At 52.1% G+C, this 20525-nt stretch overlaps 1 protein-coding gene across 1 annotated transcript in view; it reads left to right on the top strand.

Moving 5' to 3' along the window:
• Nucleotides 1-20525, top strand: part of LOC103810140 (regulator of G-protein signaling 3-like) — a gene marked incomplete at its 3' end in the record, with an annotated part of 61544 nt that overhangs the window by 15708 nt on the left and 25311 nt on the right. The window contains 6 exon segments of the mRNA XM_009083030.1: nt 59-398; nt 1194-1233; nt 4405-4592; nt 6202-6285; nt 12215-12332; nt 18293-18333. Of these exon segments, the coding sequence (XP_009081278.1) occupies nt 59-398; nt 1194-1233; nt 4405-4592; nt 6202-6285; nt 12215-12332; nt 18293-18333 (811 nt within the window).

Here is a 20525-nt window from a genome sequence, read left to right on the forward strand (position 1 = left end):
CCTGGGATGCCTCACTCCATCCTGCCCATCTCTGACTTCTCCATCCCACCTGTTCCAGGAACTGTCCCACCGAGATCATCCTCCTGGTGTGGAGGTTGGTCCCGCAGGTCAAACCAGCACATGAAGGCATGATCCGCAGGTCCTCCTGCAAGTCCTCCTACGACCTGCAGTCCCCCCCCAACAAGAGGGAGAAGAACAGTGCCGTGGCTGCCCAGGCTGAGCAGCGCCGCAGCTGCCACGTGCTGTACGACCGGAGCGACGGGCTGGTGCTGGACGGCTGGGAGAGGTACACGGAGCTCGGCAAGAGGGGCCAGAACACCATGCCAGCCCTGTCCAGGGTCCCCTCCTCTGCAGACCAGAACTACATCATCTTAGCTCCTGTGAACCCAGGGAGCCAGGTAGGGCTGCCCATGCTCAGGGCACTGCGTGTGGTTGTGGGCGGTGTGTGCTGGAGCCTCTCTTGGCCTGTGCCTCACTCTGTTTGTGAGAGCATGTGACAGTTTTGCAACTGTCCCTTGGTGGAGCTTTCACTGTTTGTCTAAAACATTTCCCCCTAGGACTATAGAGCTGTTGCTGTATCATAGTTTCATAGGATGTTAAGGAGTGGGAATGGACCTCAGACATCACCCAGCCCCAGCCCCCTGCCCTGGGCAGGGACACCTCCCACCAGAGCAGGTTGCTCAAGGCTTTAGCCAACCTGGCTGTGAACACTGCCAGGGTTGGGGCAGCCACAGCCTCCCTGGGCAACCTGGGACAGTGTCTCACCACACTCACAGGAAAAGCTTCTTCCTGAGATCTCATCTCAGTTTCCCTCTTTCCATTTGTCCCCATTACTCCTTGTCCTGTCCCTGCAGTTCCCAACCAAGAGTCCCATTGCAGCTTCCCTGGAGCCCCTTTAGCTCCTGGCAGGTTGCTCTGAGGTCTCCATGCTACCTTCTCTTCAGAATGACCTGCTGCCTCCTCTCACAGCTTACTCCTGGGATATGGGAAGGATATGGGAAGTGCTTCTGGGGCACAGACCACAGTGCAAGTCATAGCTCTCATTTTCTGCTGGCAGCAGGGCAAAAATGATTTTCCTCTTTCTGAAGTGCTTGGCTTGGGTGGGTTTGGCATGTTAACATTTGCAGTTGGTTGTTTTAAGTCTACCTCAGGCCTGCTGCTGGTGACTGTCCCTTCTGGGTTGTATCTTACAGCTGCTGAGGCCTGTGTACCAAGAGGACAACACTACTGGGGGTAAGTATCCATGTGCTGGGAATGCTGCTCAGAGCACCCAGCAGAGCTATGCTGGTCTTCTGGAACTATTGAGCCCTTTCTCTTAGCCCTGCAGTGAAATCCCTCATGTTTTGAGGACAGCTTGTGGTTGTTGGGTAAGATCATATTCCCACTCTGGCTCAAACATAAAAGCCCAGAGGAGAGCACAGCTGTGTGTGTCACTGGGTGTACCTTGTGGTGAGCAGATCTGTGGGAGCTCACACATGGCAGGGACTTTCCACCAGGGGCGGGATGGAACCGTGAAGTGTGAAAGTGCTAAGCACTGTGGTTCCCCACATACGTCTGTGGGGCTGTCTGTGACATGTTTAGCTTCTTGTGTGATGCCTTGGGGCTAATTCCCTGCTTTGGGGTTCACTCCAGTGCTGTGGGAGTGAGGATGGCTGGACCCAGGTTGACACAAGCAGCAGTGCAGGTTGTTGTGCCAGGTTTTGGGAATGTTCATGCCCTGGGCTGCTGCAATGTCTCTGGCACTCTCTGGACCAGCTTTCCTCAAAACCCCTTTGAAATATAAACTCCTAAATCATACCTGTAACAGGTTTGCTGGGTCTTCCTGGAGCTGGGTATGGTTGGGCTTGCAGGAAGAATGGGCAGAGGTGTATGACAGGGCTGGGGGCTGCAGGAATCCAGGTCTGTGTGAAAATACCTCATCTGCTCATTGATTTGGGAGCTTTGGGAGGCTGTACTTGCACCCAGGCCTGTTTGGATGCCCTTAGGATGAGCTGTGTGTCCTTAGGAGAGCTAAGCTCCTTGGCATGTCCTTGTGTTCTGTGTGTCCTTCAGCAGTGAGGGCACAGCTGGGAGGCTTTGCGCTGCCTCTAAAGGTGGTACAGTGTGTAAAAGGCAAAGTGTGGGGCTGGCAAAGCCGTGGTGAGGATGCAGCAGGGAGCAATATGGCTCCAAGGCCCCTGTGCCTTGGGAGCTCACAGCCCTGGAGCCAGGAGAATTTTCCACTCTCAACTGCAGGGGATGTTTTGTACCATGGATAATTGCATCTCTTTTCTGCTGTTTGTGGATCCTGTGAAAAGATGAGCTGGACCATGGGGAGGTGTTTCATAGGATGTTAAGGGGTTGGGATGGACCTGAGAGATCATCCAGCCCCAACCCCTGCCCTGGGCAGGGACACCTCCCACCAGAGCAGGTTGCTCAAGGCTTTAGCCAACCTGGCTGTGAACACTGCCAGGGGTGGGGCAGCCTCACTGGACAACCTGGGACAGTGTCTCACCACCCTCACAGGAAAAACTTCTACCTGAGATCTAATAAGAATTTCCCTCTTTCAATTTCTCCCCATTGCTCCTTGTCCTGTCCCTGCAGTTCCTAACCCAGAGTCCCTCTGCAGCTTCCCTGGAGCCCCTTCAGCTCCTGGCAGGTTGCTCTGAGGTCTCCACACAACCTTCTCTTCTCCAGGCTGAACAGCCCCAACTCTCTCAGCCTGTCCTCGTAGGGAAGGTGCTCCAGTGCTCTGATCAGCTTCTTGGCCTCCTCTGGCCTTGCTCCAACAGTTCCATGTCCTTCTGATGTTGGGGACACCAGAGCTGTGTGCTCCGTTCTTTAAGGTTAAGTCTTCAGAGAGAGGAAGGCCTGAGTTAAGCTGAGCAGGGCTGAAGCATGGAGCTGTCCACCAGCCACCCAGTGACAGGAGCTGCCACTTCAAGCAGCCTGGGAGTGCTTCTCTGCCAGCACTAACCAGTGCAGGTGATGAATTCCTCTCATAAAATGAGGTGATTTAGGGATAGGAGGCAAAGCAGCTCCTGCACAGCCCAGACAGATTGTATCTGCCCCATGTTGTCTCTCCTGCTTTGATTTTATCTGGCAGTGCAGCCATGAAAAGGGGGAAAGGAAAAACGTCAGGATTAAAGCGCTTAGAGGTGGAAACAACCTTTTATGTCACGAGGGTGTCGTGTCCCCCCCCCTCAAAGGCAGCTGCTATAGCCAGCAGTAAACAGCAGGGCTGGCTTGCCAACCCAGCACTGGCTGCCTCTGCTGCCTTTATCTGAGTAAATGTGCTATTTCCTGATACTTAATGGAGTATGTAATGTTGGGTAGCTTTGTATATTTGCTTTGGAAGAGACCTTATCTGCCCTGAGCCATGTTCAGAAGTGTTTTGACTCATTTCTGCCTGGGAAGGTTCTGGGTATCAGATGCAGTGCAATGGCAGAAAGCTGCTGTGGTGGGAGCAGGAGCTCCTGGGGCTGGATGGCTGCAGGGAGGGAGGGAAGGATTCTTTCACCCTGTCATTCTCTCCTTGCATAGAATCCCAGAATGGTTTGGGTTGGAAGGACCTTAAAGATCATCTCATCTCATTCCAACCCCCTGTTATGAGAAGGGACACCTTCCACTAGACTAGGTTGCTCAGAGTCCCATCCAACCTGGCCTTGAACATGGTCAGGGATAAAATCTAAACCTTCCCATACTAGGAGTTGAACCTGGACTGCCTGGAGTACCTAGTAGAGCAGATACCAGAGGGTTTGGCTTCATAGTTTAGCTTCTGTCCCTGAGCTAAGGGCAATACATGGACATAAAAATGATAAGTAACAACACTTACATAAACATATGTGAAAATAAACTCTCTTTTCAGAACTGTTTGAACTTCTCTTCTCCAAGCTGAACACCCCTTCTCTCTCAACCTGGCTCCATGGCAGAGGTGCTTCAGTCCCTGGAGCATCTCTCTGGCCTCCTCTGGACTTGCTCCAGCAGCTCCATGTCCTTCTGTTGGTGCTGCAGAGCTGGAGGCAGCACTGCAGGTGGGGACTCCTGAGGGCAGAGCAGAGGGGGAGAACACCTGGTGAGGCATGCTGGTCTGCAGCAGAGCTTGCTGTGACTTCCCTGGGTGCTTGTTCATACTTACACCACCTGTGCTGCCGGTGGGATCTAGCGAGTGAGCAGCTCTTGAGAAGACACATCAAGGAACATCTTGTTTTGCATTAGAAGAAAGGAAATCACTGCTGTTATTTCACAAATCCATGGAAAACTCTGATAGCAGAGTGATGACAGTTCCTGCAGCTCTTGGCTTCAGCTGTTCCCTGTAGGCTTTCCATGCCCTTCTCCAGCCTGTGACAGCAGGACCAGATCTGGTTGTGGGCAGAGCAACACTGGAGCTCTCTCCTCATCCTGTGTTTCTCTTTGTTGGTCCAGGGAATGCCTCTAAAGGGAAGTCCCACACAGGCTCTGGGAGGAAATCCAGGCTGATGAAGACTGTGCAGAACATGAAGAACTATGCGAACTACCAGAACTGCACCATAGTGAGGCCACACATCCCCCACTCCTATGGCACATATGTGACATTGGCTCCCAAAGTGCTGGTCTTCCCCATCTTTGTGCAGGTAAGTGCAGCTGGAATTGAGGTCTTAGCTGATGTGATCAGTGATCACTACAGCAGATTGGGTCTGGACTGGTGGATCTATTTCCCATAAATGCATGATCCATGTCATCCTCAAAGTGTCCAGCTCAGCAAAGTGTTGGGGACTGTCTCAAAGGGAATTCTGTCCTGCCCAAGCAATTCTCTATTCAATTCTTTCTCCCTTTTCAGCTTTCATATCTGGTCCTTGAGTCAGGAGAAGGCATCTCAGCTTCTGGACTGCAGCAACCAACTGCAGGACAAGGTGGTTCCTTCCCAAGGGTTCTTTGTGCTGTCATTAGAGTGTGCAAACAAAGTTAGCTGGTGACCAGTACTAAAATCATGGACAGGGATCCAGAGCAGTAATGGCTTGACAGCGAATGTTCTGTCTCCACAGTTCCATGAGCTGTTTAAGAAAACAGCCCTGAATTTGGTGGTTATAGCTCTAACCCTCTGTGTCCTCCACTTTGTCCTTCATATGGCCAGAACTCCACAAAACCTCATCTGATCCATATGTTCAGTACATTGCTGATGAATCCCTTCATCTCTGAGCCTGTGGGGAGCCTTCCATCCTCCCCTGCTAGCAGCAGTGGCACTGTCACCTCAGCTCACACTGGTGATTTCCTTTGGGCTGAAACCATGGCCCATGTTTCCTGTCACTCCAGCTGAGCCAATGGGTGCCTGGGGGACAGGGTGGGCCTGGGCTGGTGCTGGTGGGAGGTGTGTGCTCACCTCCAGCCTCCCCCAACAGCACCTGGGTGGCCACTGATGTTGGCATCAGTGTGTTCACCTGCCTTGCTGTGCAGGTTTACCTTTCAGTAGGAACCAACTGGCACTTGTGCCTCTTTACTCCCCAGCCTTGTCTTGGATGATGGCTGGGATGTTTCTGCCACTTTAGGAGCTGTTTTGTTGCTTCACACTGTCTCATACTGCAAGGCCTCATGTGGCACTGGCCATGCTGCTCCTGAGAGTCATAGAAGCACAGAATGGCTTCAGTTGGAAGGGACCTTAAAGATCATCTAGCTCCAACATTCCTGCCATGGGCAGGGATGCCACCTGCTAGCTCAGGTTGTCCAGGGCCCATCCATCCTGACCTTGAACACTTCCAGGTGTTCCATCATGCCATGAATCAACCTGTCCCATTCTTGGCATTCCAGAGAAGACTCTGGCTGGGGAGCCATGGGGAGCAGGGGCAGGAATTGCTTTAACTTACTTCAAGAATAGTCCAGAACATCAGGCAGCAAATATGAGTGTGTGAGGGACGTGGGAACCTGCTGTGGCACTGCTGTCATTGTGTTTCCTGCTGCAAATACCCCTAACCACCCCACGACAGGCACAGCCAGAGCCAAGGGCTGGTTGTCTTCTCACAGCTGGGGCTGACGTAGGTGTGAGTGTTAGGCTTTGTTTCCTCCTGTAACTGGCCTGCAGGCTGTGTGTCCTTCTGTGGGGTGGCTTCACTCTGAAGGACTTACAGCTTGAAGTGAAGACACAGTGGTTTTGGTGGGTGGAAAGTTTTTCTGGCCATGCTCAGTTCCAGTGGAAGGTTTGACTGTTTCTTTCATTTTCTTTTCTTCTTTTTCCCCTTTCACACATAGCCACTAGATCTCTGCAACCCAGCACGAACTCTGCTTCTGTCAGAGGAGCTGCTGCTTCATGAGAGCAGGAGCAGGACCATAGAGGTAAGGCTCTTTCAAGCTGTCTGAGCTTATTAAACCTTGTTTCCTGCAGTCTTAGACAGGAGATTGAATCATAGAATGGGTTGGGTTGGAAGGACCTTAAAGCTCATCTCATTCCACCCCCTGCCATGGGCAGAAACACCTTCCACTAGCTCAGGTTGCTCCAAGCCCCGTTCAACCTGGCCTGGAACACTCCCAGGGATGGAGCAGCCACAGCTTCTCTGGGCAACACGTGCCAGTGCCTCAGCACCCTCACAGCCAAGAATTCCTTCCCACTTTCCCCTCTGTCCCCGCCCTCTGGCAGTCGGTCCTTTAGGCACTGGAAGGGACATCTCATTACACTGAGAAGAGAAATGTTTTATTGTGCAGTAATTGTATTAATGTGCTACTTGGAAGAAGTTGTAATCACTTTATTGTGGGATAAATTAAATATCAAAACTCTCTTTGTGCTAGAAATAAACTTTTGGTTTTGTCTCCTTTGGGCTCACAGAGAGGGAACTGTGTGTGAGAAATGCATGTCAGGACCAGCCTGGCAGAGTCAGAAAGAGGCAGTTAAGGATATTTTGTGCCAGGTTAGAGAATCCCAGAATGGTTCAGGCTGGAAGGGACCATCCAGTCCCACCTCCCTGCTCAAGCAGGATCCCCTAGAGCAGTCACTCAGGATTTGGTCCAGGTGGGTTTTGAGTTTCTCCAGGGAAGGAGCCTCTGCAGCCTAGAACTGCACAGAGAACTTACTAAAGGAGTTTTGAGAGATTTAGTTGTTGAAACAGGTCACATGTCATGTCCAAATTCCTCTCATTCCTCTCATTTCAACTTTTCTGCGATAAAATTGTTAGAAATCTGGGGGACAACAGACCTTTGGCTCCATCCTGCACCTGTGTGATGACTGTCACCATCCAAACTGGCAGAGTTTAGCCATGTTGATCCCATTTGCTGCTGGCTCCACTTGCATCCAACTGCAGAACCTGCCAAGCCCTGGAATCTGGGAGACAGGAGGCAGCAGCTGGCAGAGCCACTCATGCATTGCTGATTAGTTAATAACCCCATTATTTTGGGGGAGTTTCATGGAATCTCACCTCTGTACAGAGTAATTTGGGGCTGAATTTCATTGGCGTGAACAATGTGTCATGGTTGCAGAGCCCTAAAGGAAGTTTGACTGCACTAATCTTAGCTTCTGGGTGGCCAGGAACAGAACCCCAGAGCCACCTCTCATCACTGGCCAGTACAAACCAGTACAGGATTGTGTTAAGTGACTCCTCTCTCTGGTTTTCAGTGAGTAATTCAACTCTTGACTTGAATTGCTTTTTTATCTGCTGAAAAGCACATGAGAGTACATGGGAAATTGCATGATTGATAGAAAGCTTGACAGTAACTTGTAAATAAACCCTTTCCCCTCTCTGTTCTGTGCTGCTCAGGGTCTTCTGGGCACCGTAGGAATGAGAACCAGGCCAAACCTGGCTGTGTGGCACAGCTGTGCTGGATGCCTTGGGAATACAGTGGCCAGCTGAAGTCAGGGAGCTTCTCCTGGGTGGTTTGGAGCTGCTTGCTTTCTCCTCAGGCTCAGATGTGTGTAGGAGCAGCCAAATATGGAATGTTTATGGAGAACTACTGCTGTTTGCAGCTTGTGTGTAGTATGTGTGTGCATGGGGGTGATGGAGAACCCCAACAAGTGTGTTTGCTTGCAGGAGATGTGCTGCTCTGTCTCCAGCATGCAGACCCAACTGTGGGCAGGATCAGAAGGAGAATGTCTTAAGGAAAGGACTGTGCTTGCTTTTGATACCTTCAGGATGAACATGAGGCTGGGAGAGGGTTTCCCAGTTGGAGCTGTGTACACTGGCCAGGAATATGAGACAGCATTTGGGAATGATGATGCCTTGGGGCTGTGCTGTCTGGCTGAGCCTGGCAGAGGGGCAAGGCAGGAGGCAGTGAGTAAGCAGAGTGGAAAAATAGAAGTGGTGAATGGAAATACCCTGTGGTGCTGAGCCCTGCTTTACTGGGAGCTGCCAGTGTGGGTAGCAACACCCAAACAGCAGTAAGTCCCTTGGGAAGAGCTCTTTGCTGTCTGCAGCGTGTGGTAGTGTCACGGCAGGGCTTTGAGGGATCAGTGCAGGTCTCTCTGGAAAACAAGAGGCTCCTCTCCTCCAAGGGAGCAGGAGCGATTGCTTGGGTCCTGCTAGGCTGAACTTCTGAAGGCAGGAAGACCTAAAATGGTCTGGACACAACAGAGCTTCTCCTGGTGCAGAAGGCTGTGACCTCTCTCTGCTGCACTTGAGTTCTCTCCCTCTCCAGCCTTCTCTGCTGGCTGGACAGAGGCTGTCTTGTTTCTCATCAGTCCTTTCTTCCTTGCTCCATGTTCCCACTGCTCTTCCCACCCAGCCTCTCTCAAGCTGAACCACTGCTTCTGTGGTTTGCAGGACTCTGTGTGTGTTAGTCTTTGGCCGAGTGGCTCAAGAGAGGAGGGGCTGGAGATGGAGGTCCTATGTCTTTCTTTTCCCAACCCCCCTGCAGTCTTCTCCCTGTGGCATTTTCCACATCAGGCACTGTGTCCTTGTCACTGAGCAAACTCTCTCCCATCTCCTGAAGGAGTCAACCTATCTCTCTGGAGGCTTGCCAGGATCTGTCCTTTCCCTGACCTCACCTCTGGGGCAATCCTTATTCAGGCCTTAATCACATCCTGTCTAGACTTTGTTGCAATTCCCACTTTGATGGTCTCCTGAAATCCCTCCAGCATGGGGAGAGCCAGAGGAACCAATGTGGTGCAAGTGGTGGCACATGAGGTGTCAAACAGGGACTTTGGCCATGTCAATCCACCTCTAATGGATCTGGAGGCAACTTAACAAAGTGCTGAGGTACTGGTACAGTGTGGGCCATGCTCATGCGCTTCTCAGCTCTCTTTTCTGACAGGGCCTGCAGATCAGGATGGTCATCCTTTGAGTCCTGAAATCCCAAGGATGGGCATTATGTTCTCAGGTTTATACTCTATTCACATCCCCTAAAGGTCTGTGTGGCAACAGCCCTGTGGCCTTGATGACTCCAGCAGTAACACAGGGGTGCCCACGTGTCTTCAGAGAGTCCTTCCATCCTGTCAGCTGGTGTCTTTCTCATTTTTCGGGGAGGAAATGGCTTTTGGCAAATACACAAAGCCACTCTGACTCTCCAAGGAGCACCTCTGGTGAATTCTGTCTTGCCTGGGTGAACTCCGATGTGTTTCTTGTTTGTTTGCTCTTGGTTGTTATGAGCTCTGTGATTTTGCAGGGTAGATCCCAGAGCTGTTTGCCAAGGGCTGTTGGAGGTGTGTAACAGCCTGTCAGTGATGTGATGGCAACCCAGGGCAGAGCTCCATGTTAACCCCTCCAGCCCTATACCTGCTGCCCTGGAGTCATCCATGAGTGGAGTTTCCCATGCTCAGCTCTCAGGTGGGATTTGAGTCCAGCCCCCAACCTCCTGAGCAAGGGCTGCTGGAGCCCTGGGCCTGGGCTGCCTCTGGCTCAGTGGGTGGAAGGGGCTCTCTCATTTTTCCCCCAGCAGCTTGGAGGAGCAGAGGGACCTCTCTAAACCCTTTTGTGTGGAGCTGCTCTAAGATGAAGTGTCTTCCTGGAAGCAGCAGCTAATGGAGATGCTCTACATAACCCACACTGGCTGTACTTTTATCTTCTACAGAATGAATCCAATCCATCCCATCTTCCCCTAAAAGCCCAATGTTACCTGTAAAGACCTTTCCTGTAATCTTGTTTCCAAGATTCCCTATTTAAGCCTTCTTGGTTTTAAAGTGGGTTTTTTTCCTAATCTTTTTTCTACTCTTTAAGCTTCCATTTGGTCTTCAGATCAGTTGGTCTTCACTTTCCTTTAATTCCACCATGACCACTTGCTGATTGTGCTTTTATCTCCTTCACTTTGGGTTGCTGTCCTCAAAATCCCTGGACATCTCTTCTTTGGGGCCTGTGGGATATGTCCCACAGAAGTTACATTTTGGCACAAGGTGGATATGGGGTGAAGTTTTAGAGTGGAGATTGTTTCTTTCGTTATTCCTTGTGTTTGGTTATTCCTAGTAGTTTGTTATTCCTTGTATTTTGTTATTCCTTGTATTAATAATCAGGTCCTGAAGGAATGAAGGGGGTGGATGTGGGCACTAGGCCAGCAGTGTGTTGAGAGCAGACGAAGGGATTTTCCAAACAACCCAGAGAAGAACAACCCCTCCCTGGTTTCATTGTCAGTTAAAGCTCTGCCAGGACCTCTGTGCTTATTGAGAATCCCACAAAGGTGAATTTGCACTGCAAGGAGGAGCCTTGTGGCCAGGGCTTGGGGTTGGATTCAGAGCCAGATGAGACTCACCACCATGTGATAACTGTTTTACCCAGCTTGTCCTCCTCAGGACATGTGTGTGCCACTCAGCCACCAGGCACAAACTGCACTGACACCACATCCCCAGCAGCAGTGACTCAGTCCCTGCCCACAGCAGAGTCACCTCTCCAAGGGGGACTTGGGGGTGGCAGCAGTGCTCCCTTCCCACAGCCCCTGGGACTCTGAGGTGTTATCTGCTGTGGCAAAAGGGTTGCTAAAAGTCACAAACTCTTTGTTGCTTTTGCTCAGTGTTGCAAAGCAGCTTTCCTTTTGCTGTGGGAGGTTTTGGGGAGCACCTCACGTGCTGTGTGCTGTGCTGAGTGTGGTTGGGCAGTGTGAAGGTCTGGCAGTCAGTGTGGCCACTGTGCCAGGCTGTGTGCCCATTGCCAGGTTGCAGCTGCTTCCTGGCATCCCTGGTGACCAGTGAGAGGACATGGGGGAATGGCTGGAGCTGTGTCAGGGGAGGTTTAGGTGGGTATCAGGGAAAGGTTCTTCCCCCAGGGAGTGGTTGAGCACTGGGGCAGGTTTAGGTTGGATATTAGGCAAAGGTTCTTCCCCCAGAGGTGTTTGGGTGCTGAACAGCTCCCCAGGGCAGTGGGCACAGCCCCAAGGCTGACAGAGCTCCAGGAGTGTTTGGCCAATGCTCTCAGGCACAGGGTGCATTGTTGAGGTGTCCTGTGCAGGGCAGAGGTTGAACTGGTGATCCTTGGATCTGTTCCAGCTCAGGAGATTTCTATGATCCTATGACCTCCTGAGGTTTGCTGTGTGCCCCCAGCTCCTTCTGGAGAGCAGCACAGGCTCACACCTGGGCTGTGGCACAGTGATTGCACCAAGCAGCTCACCCCTGGGAGGCTTCTGAGTCAAGGATTCTCCAGTACAGTGGAGAAGTTCATCCTTCTTTTAAAGCTCACATCAATGTGTTCTGATCAAACTGGCACCTCAGGCAAGAGCCAGAGCAGATCAAACTCTCCCTTTGCCTCTGAACTGCCACCTCCTGGGACTCAGTCACTGCTCCAGCACAGCACTGGGCAGACACTTGGGTTGGTGTTTCCTTTCCACCCACCAGTGCCATTCAGAGGTGTCAGCTTTGTTCCCAGCAGCTGCTCTCAGGGGTCCTGCTGTTGTGAAAGCCAAACTTCTTTTTCCCACCTGAGAACAGTGTGAAGCTCCTTCATGACTGTGCTCAGGGCATGCAGATTTGCTTTTAGGTTCTACTTCCACAGTATGCTGGGATTAGTCTGCAACTCATTCCTTCCTCCTGCTCTGATTTATAACTGATGTTACCCTCCTGTCACTTCCCATTTACGTAAGTTATGCAGCAGAGAGGGTGTGTTTGTGTGGCATTGAACTGTCAGGCAGGTTTATCCCTCCTGTCACAGGACTCCACAAGCCTCAGGACGTGCCTGCCAAGAGGGGGGAGCCTTGTCTGAAGCTTTCTGGGAGTGCCCCAAGGGGTGCAGCAGCAATCAGTCCCTTGGAAGAGGTGCCTGGGCTGCCTGGTGTATCTCCTTTGAGTAGAGGACATTTCCAGGACACTCTCTCAGTGCCTGAGTTCCTTACAGCTGCTTCTTTGCTGCTCTTGTGCATGCAGGTGACTCTCTTTGTCTACTCTGACCTGCTGCTCTTCACCAAGGAGGATGAGCCAGGGCACTGCAACGTGCTGAGGAACCCTCTGTACCTGCACAGTGTCAAGCTCCAGGAGGGTGAGTGTCTGCAGCAGCAATTGGAGACATTTGGGGAATTTTCTAGCTGCTAGCTATAAAGGGCAGCAGCAGGATAGTATCCCACTATCCCATTGCTTCCAGTGTGTGTACCTGGTGATGGTAACTGGTGTTTCCACACTACCTTTCCCTCGTGTGCAGGGCCAGGATCACCCTTCCCATCCCTACATAAACCGGGGAGCTCCACCTCCTGGGACACCTCAGGGGCACTCAGGTAGCCTCTTTCCAGGGCTTTTTGGGTGCATGCCTCAGGATTTGGGGCTGGCATTCCTCAGGGTCTCACTGTTCCCCTTGCTAGTGTCACACTGTCACAGCAGAGACTGAGAAAGGGAAGTGAAGGCTTGAGGTTTCCCCCCTGGTGCCTCGAGGGAGTTCAGAGATTGGCTCCAGGGGTGTCTGGCCAAGCCCTGATGACCTTTACTTTGCTACTTCTCCCTTCAGCCACCCACAGTTTCCTCTGTGCTAGCATCCATCCCCCCCTGCACACCCTGCTGAGGGGGAAAGAGCAAACCTGCCCTCAGAGCAGGGCTGGGGACCTTGCCCTGACTTTTCTTGTCCAGCCAACACCTTGGAGAAAGCTTCTAGGGCAAGGGATGACTCAAAATGGGTTATTTCATGTTGAAGTGCTGAGGCTTTAGAGATGCCCTTTACTTACTTGGAGTCAAAAGAGGAATGAATAGATTGCTCTACCACATCCTATTTGCTGTGGTGCAGCCACCTCCAGTCTCGCCTTGTTCTTTCTGTGGTGTGGTTGCTTTTTGGATATGGGCTTGGTTTATTTACAGCAGCCCAACTGCCTCAGCATGGGCTGGTGGCCCAGCTCCTCCTCTAACCCAGGCAGTGAGTGTCACTGCACCAGGACCTGACGTGGGAATGCAGGATTAGATAGAAGGAAAAACTTTTCTGTGATGAGGTTGGTCAAATATGAAGTTGCCTGGAGAGGTTATGGGATCTCCAATCCTGGAGGCATTCAGGGCTCAACTGGGCAGAGCCCTGGTTGCTTTGGGACTCCAGAGTCTACCTACCAACCTGAATTACTCTGTAACTGATGATGAGCTGAGGTCGTGGTGCAGTCCTTAGGCTCTGATCAAAAGGGATCAGTCCAGACCTAGGTTGCTTGTCCAAATGGATCATTTTCTGGATGAACTTTGCTGCTTTCTGTGCCTTTCCCCAGCTGAGCCTTGAGCTCAGTGGCTGAGCTGTGTCTCTCCACGTGCCCCATGTTGTTGTGAGCCTCAGTGCTGGGGATCTGCAGTGCTTTGTCAAACACAGGCTGTGTGTCAGTTGTTATTTCCCATTTCCCACAACACTTCTGCTTCCAGACAGATTTGCTGACCTACTTGTTGCAGGCAGAAACACAGTGAGGGAGATTGGGCACCACAACACAAGCCATTGAGAAAAGCTATTGCAGCTTCCCTGGGGTTTGTTGTGTTCTCAGTGCTGTTTATTTCTATAAAAGGGATAAAAGAAATTGCTCCTCGTTGAAGTGCATGTGGTCGGTGTCTGCTTCTGGAGCATGTGCTGCCCCTGGCTGCTCCTAAAGGCTGGGGAACAACTCTGCTCTTGTTCACTTGCTTGGAGAAATCAACCCTGGTGCTAGTCCTGACTGCACCAAGGTCTGTTTGCAGCTTGGCACAGGAACGTGACTCCTCACCTCAAGCACCTTGGGGTTTGTGCCACTTAGTTCCTTGTTGCAATAATAACTTGGCTGGATCACATCAGGAATAGCTTTACAAGCTGCTCCAAAGGGGATGAAAAAGTCTCTACAACACCAAACTGCCTCACTGCCTCCACAGAGCTCCACAAGCCTCTCTGAAGTAGCTGAAGGTCTCTACACCACTGAACTGCCCCACATAGACCATGAATCCAGCACAGCTGGTGCTCAGGCAGCTCAGACCCTCTTTGTTTGGGCAGAACTGCTCCAAAGAGCCAAAAGATGCCTGTCCCTCTTGGCAGGGCCTTTCTTTCTGTCTCCTGAAGAGCTGAATGGCACATGAATAGGAACAGGCGTATTGCCGCGTCCAACAATTGAGACATCTCCGGTGTGCTGAGGACCATTGTGATGTTTCCTGTCCCTGCCGCTCGCTGCCCTGGGTGAAAGCAAATCAGTCTGATCTGCTTTACAATGCACTGTCTTCCTGCTTTAGAAGCTCAGCAAGGCTGATGAGCACCACACCAGCCAAGCTTTCCAGTGAGACAGGGCTGGCTTCCTCACTGGATACTGTGGGAATTTCCATGTGCTGGGATCCTGTCTCCTCTGGGTGGGTGTGTTCAGCTTTGGGACACAGAGGAGTCTTCCGACTTTGCAGCTGGATGATGGCACTCCATCCCCAGCTGGGATCCTGCAGACAAGGAGTTCTCATGTGCTGCTTCACTGTCCCTGACATCCCAACCTGCCATACCTTACAGCTCCAAGATAGTCAGAGGTCAAGAGAGTCATTTATGGGCTTTCCATGGCTTCTCCCTGCTGCCCCAGCAGTGCTGGGAAACACTGCCACACTTCCCCAAGGACGTGTGCCTCAGTGGGTGACGAGCTTATCATAGAATCATTGAGGTTGGAGGAGACCTCTAAGATCATCGAGTCCAGCCATGGTTGTAGGTCTTCTCTTGGCAGCCAGGTATGGATGTGCACAGCAGTTTCCCTTTCTGCCCATGCATCCAGGGCCCCACAGCACCCTGCCCTGTGAGCTGGATGCAGTCCTGTCCTTACGGAGCACGTGTAAGGACCTGGGGACCCTCACCATGGGCATTGCCACAGGCCTCTGGGCCATGCACAAAGGAACAGGGCCATCTTCCCTCTTTTCCCATCTTTTTTACCCGACACCAGGCATGCAGCACCCAAATCCTGGGAGCAGCAGGTGCTTTCCATGGGCTGCACAGGGAAGTGGCATAGCCAGGGTGGTGCTGAGAGCTGCTGCTGCCAGGAGCTGTGTAAGTCAGTGTGGGTGTGTGGGACAGGGCTTAGCTGGAGAGGGGGATGTGTCCCCACAGAGCTTGCACCCTCCTCCTTGTGCTGAGCACACTGCAGTGTCTGGCACAGAGACAGTTCACATTACTCTGGAAGCCAATCCAGTCCCCACCAGCACATCAGGAAGAAAAGCAAATATCTTCAAGTGAGTTTTTTCTTTCTGCTGTTTATTTCCCTTTAGCTTTTCCCTGAATTTGGCTGTGCTGTGCTGCTGTCACAAATGGTGTGGGGAGCAGAGCCCTGGATCAGCCTGGTGGCTGCCACCTTGCTGGGGTGAGGTTGTGCCTCTCCCTGTGGTCTCTGTGGAGAGCAGGTTGCACAGCTCTGGGCACATCAGCTCTGGTGCTCCAGCCTAATGCTTTGGAGCCTTGAAAATGCTCCAGTTTAAGCAATCCTGGCAAACACTCAGGTCTGCCCTTCCTTGCTCTGCCATCACCCTCCAGCCTCCCCTCACCAGGACTCCTCACCCTGGCTCCAGCCCAGCTACTGGGCTGGGCAACCAGTCTCTGCCCTCCTGTTTGGTCTTCCTAAAGGCAGTTACTGGTGGAAAATGGAACTGAAGCTGTTCCTCAGCCTGGGCTGGCTCCTTGCTTTGTGTGTCCCGAGGCACTGGGCTGCTTGGCCAGTGAGCCTGGGAGGGCCAGGGAACAGGAGCTGCTGGCTGTAAAGGTTGCTGGTGCCAAGATTCATAGCTCAATGGAGAGGAATTTAGGAGGGAATTTAATTCTGGTGTGTTTGCACCTTGTCAGGATCACTTGTTAATGCAGAAGGAATAAACACAGGCCCAAGAGAAGTGGGGTCATTACCAGGGCTGTTACACTCTGTCACTGTTCTTTGCTGGAGATGATTTGTTCCTCACATCAGCCTGATTAAAGCTCCTCAGGGAACGTGGCTGGGACATACTGGTGTTCTGCAGTCTGCTTTGCAAGGCAGCCTGGAGAGTTTTGGTCCTGGTGCAGGGAGGAGCAGATCCCAGCTGAGGAGATGAGGTGTTGTACCACTGGCCACTTGGGAAACAGAGCAGGAGAAAAGGATGGTGGACTTGTGGTGTGCTGGCAGCAGGCTCAGATCCTGCTTCCAAAAATACTGGCTGAAGGGCTCCCATCAGGGACTTTGGAAGGAAAATGGACAAGGAAAATACTCCCTGATGGTCCTGCTGGGATTTATAAAAGAGGGTGCTGGGAGAGCTCAGGCATTTGCCATGGGGAATGGTGAGTGGTTTTGCTGTGGTGCAGAGATGAGCCATGGGCTCCCAGCCAGGTCTGTTCATGTGTTTCAGGGTTCTGAAAGTGATGGTTCAGTAGCCCTGGGGCCAGTTTGCTTCCCTGACCCTCACCTTACCCGGAGGGAGCACAGTGAAGGTTTTGGGAACACACAGGGGCTCCTCATCCAAGAGGTGCACAGCAGCACTCCCACTGGTGCTGGGCTCCAGCAGCCACTGTGACACAGTGTCCTGGTGACCCTGTAAGGATTTTCCAACCCATAACCTGTAACTTGCACTACAAGTGAAGCTGGCAGCAGAGACAGACCTGTGACCCCCCAAAGGGCAGCAAAGGGTCCCCAACCACTTCTTCATGGGTTTTGCATTGCCCATGGGGTAACTCAAGAGGCAGCTGAGTCCCTCAGTGGGTCACAGCTCTTATCCTGACCTTTGAGCTATGGCCTGCAGCAGCAGAATTGCTTTCCTCTGGGGAACAGAGTGTTTCCAGCACTGTGCAGAGCCTGTTCCCATCACTAGCACAGCTCAGGCTGTTGAAATGAAGCAGAGCTTGTGCTGACATTGCTTTGAGTGGGATCTGTGGCTGTGCCCAGGCTGCAGCTCTGATCTCATGGCCCAGATAATGTCATTAAGGGCATTAGGAAAGCCTCAGCCCCACAGTGCTGCCAAGGGCAGAGTTGGTGCAGGGCATGCTGGTGTGAAGGAGCAAGCTGGATCCTGGAGATGGGATGTCCAGCTTCAGAGCCGAGGTGACCCTGTCCTGGGGCAGATTTGCGTCCTTCTGTGAGGCTGATGAATGCCAGGAGCTTCCCTCAGGGCTGGGGGCACTTTGGTCTCACCAGCAGGGATCAGAGACCAGGGCAAACCTTCAGGGCTGCCTTTTAGTTGGGTATAGGGCAGGGTAGGCCTGCAGGAACCAGTCTGCAGCGTAACCCATGCCCTGGCATAGCTGGCAGCAAAATGAGAAGCCACACTGGGCTGCTCCGTGTTTCAGCAAGATATGGATCAGTGTTGGTTATTGCATTGCCTCCAGCACTGTTTCCTTTCCTGAAACCGTGGAAGTGCAAGTTCCTTGGCCAGATCTTCTGAGTGGTTGGTGGCTGGACCTTGGGGAGTTTGCCCTCAGCCTGATGGAGTAGCATGAGCTCTTCACCCTGCCCTATGTCAGCTGCTTCCCTTTGTCCTGGTATTTGGTTCCAACTCCTTGGAGAGGCACTGCCCCAGCTGCTGGCACTGATGGGGAGTAGGACAGACAGCACTACCACCAGCACCATGCAAGGGCTTGGGAATGAGCAAGGATGGAGGAACAGGAGCTTCTGTGTCAGTGCTCCTGGGAACAGAGTGTCCTTAGAGGTAATGTGGGAGAGACCCATCCCTCTCCAATGGGAGAGACAGTGCCCAGGATGGCTGTGAGACCTCCACAGCCCTTGGGAAGGTGTCAGGCTGGTTGTGCCATGGCAGGTTGGGCAGGAGAACCTGCACATGGCCTCTGACTGAAACAAACCCTTTCCAGAAGGACACCCCCAAAGGAAAATCCATGACTGCTCAGTGAGTCGCTGCAGGATTCCATGCAGCACATCCTGCCCATGCCCAGCCCCAGCAGATGCCACATACATCACCCCAGATCACAGCCTGGTACTGGAGGGGGACAACAACAAATATTCATTCAGTGCTGTCCCTTAGCCAGCTCCTCTGCCAGTGGCTCTGCTTGCAGAAATGCAGCTGCAGCTTCGTTCTGATCCTGGTTTTTCTGCTTCACAGGTTCAGAAGATCGGAAGTTCTGCCTCCTTTACCTTGCAGAGGTGAGTGGTGCTTAACTTTCTAGTGGGAGCTGAGCACGTGCTAAGAGCTCTGATCCCTCCTGCTGGGTCAAGGAGCACTGAATGGGCTGATTTAAACTTCCTCTTTAATTCATTTGCCAGAGATCTGGGAAGGAAATGTTATAGCTGTAGGCAGAATATCTGAGTGAGAAGCTGCTAAAAGGAGTCTGTGAACAGGGAGGCTGGGCAGCACTAGGACAGGCTCCTCTTCCCCTGCCCCCTTCTTTTCCTCTTCCCTCTTCTTTTCCCCTTTCTGTGGATCTTCCTTGAGGCATCTCCCTTTTGTTTTCTCTTGGGATCCTTTAGCCCAGGGGCAGATTTCCTTCCCAACTGTTTGGTGTTTATTTTTAGGCATCTTGGCTTTTCTTATTTTCAAGGATGCAGGTTTGAAAGCCTCAAATTAAATAAGGAAGCTCAGCCTAAAAGACATAGGATCATAGCTGTAAACACGTGGGGATAAGTGCTCTAATCAGATTTGGGGTCACTCAGACATTGGCACAGTCACATTTGTGTTGTGATGCAGCCAAGGACACTGCAAACTTAGTTCCTAGTGATTGAGCCTCCCTAATCATTGACCACTGTGAGGTTTATTCCTTTTCAAGTGACTTTACTGTGTTCCTGGTTTCAAGGCCTTGTGTTTTCAGGGCTGGAAACATGGATGTGGGAAACATCCTCGAGGGCACAGAGGAGAAAGGCAAACATTGCTCAGCAGCACTGTGAAATAATAAGCTATTGTGAAAGCTGGGTGCAAATGCTCAGCTGGAAGTTGTTCACCTTGAGTGGTTGGGATAGGGCCAGAGCACGACCCACTGCGTACCGGGCGCTGACAGCATCTCTCTTACGTCTCCCTCTTGTTCCTTCCTTGTCTCCTCTGATTCTTCCTGGGGCAGGAGCTGAGCTGTCCCTCGGGGGTTGTTTGCTCAGTGTGTGTCCCAGTGTAACATCACCCTGGGCTGATGTTCCCTCCCAGCTAATCCTGGGCCATGACTCAGAAAGGCTGTGGTGGGTGTTTGGCAGTGGCATCCAGGCACTCTGGCACATCTCAGGCACTTGGAGAGATGCATTCAGAGCCTGATGTTTAATTCAGAAGCTTTGGGCCCTTAAGTAGAAGTGACTGAAAGAGCTGGCTGTGTGTCATAAGGTCTTGAGAGGTGAAGAGCTGTCGTTGTCAGAGTGTAAGGAAGTGTTTGGCTTTCTTCTGAGGGGCCTAATGGGCTGTAAGAGCTCTGAGGAGTGAGATCCTGCACATCCATTGTGTTTGGAGTGCAGGAGTTGTATGGAAAATGGCAAACATTTCCTTTCCTACCTTCAGGCTCCCCCACAGAGGGCAGTAGGTCTGGGCTAGTCACACTGATTCTGCAAACTCCTTTTTGTTCCTCTTGTCCACCTGAGGTGTTTTGGAGATAGTCACAAGCGTAGCAGGAATTTTCAGATCCATGTGACTGGCAGCTCTGCCACATGCCATACCCAGGAGTGCCTGTTCACCCCCTGTTCACCAGACTTTCAGGTGACATCAGGGCAACCTCTGGCTCAAGGACAGCACCTTGCCAAGCAGGATGTCCCCTGTGCCACCCCTTCCCTCCTAGCCCCCCTGGGTTTGCTTTGAGGCTGGTGGTCTGCACTGAGCGAGGGAGATGAGCACAGCTGGCTTCAAGGTGAAGGGGACAGTGAACTTCCAGCTGTAGGTCCCATCAGGCTCTCCAGCAATGGGAAATGTGAGCTCAAAAGGGGAAGCTGAGGTGCAGAGAGGAGGACGTGCCTGTGAGTTGGCAGTGAGTCAGGGCTGGATGGTGCTCTCCCAACTTCTCTTCTAGGAAACAGTGACCTGCAGGTCACCACTCCAGGAGCCACGTGGGGCAGGTGACCAGGCTGCAGGGACTGAAGAGAGAAAGAGAGCAGAAACCTCTCAGTTTTGCAGCACAGGGGTTGTATGGCTCAGGGTATACCCCAGGTGAAGAGAGAAAGCCCTTCTGAAATGATGGGATATTGTCATGGGTGCATTTCAGCATCTCCTTCCTGCAGGGAAGCCAAGAAGAGAGTAACCTTCAGGTTGTCTGTCTTCTTTGCATTCCCATTTCAGGGGCAGAGCTTTAGTTGCAGGGTTGTGGGTGTGTCAACCAGGAGGTTTAGGCCTTGTAGCCCATGGGAGGGAGGGATGGTCCTCCTCAAAAGCA

Source organism: Acanthisitta chloris, unplaced genomic scaffold (assembly GCF_000695815.1).
Source record: "Acanthisitta chloris isolate BGI_N310 unplaced genomic scaffold, ASM69581v1 scaffold16579, whole genome shotgun sequence".
In the NCBI taxonomy this organism is placed as follows: Eukaryota; Metazoa; Chordata; class Aves; order Passeriformes; family Acanthisittidae; genus Acanthisitta; species Acanthisitta chloris.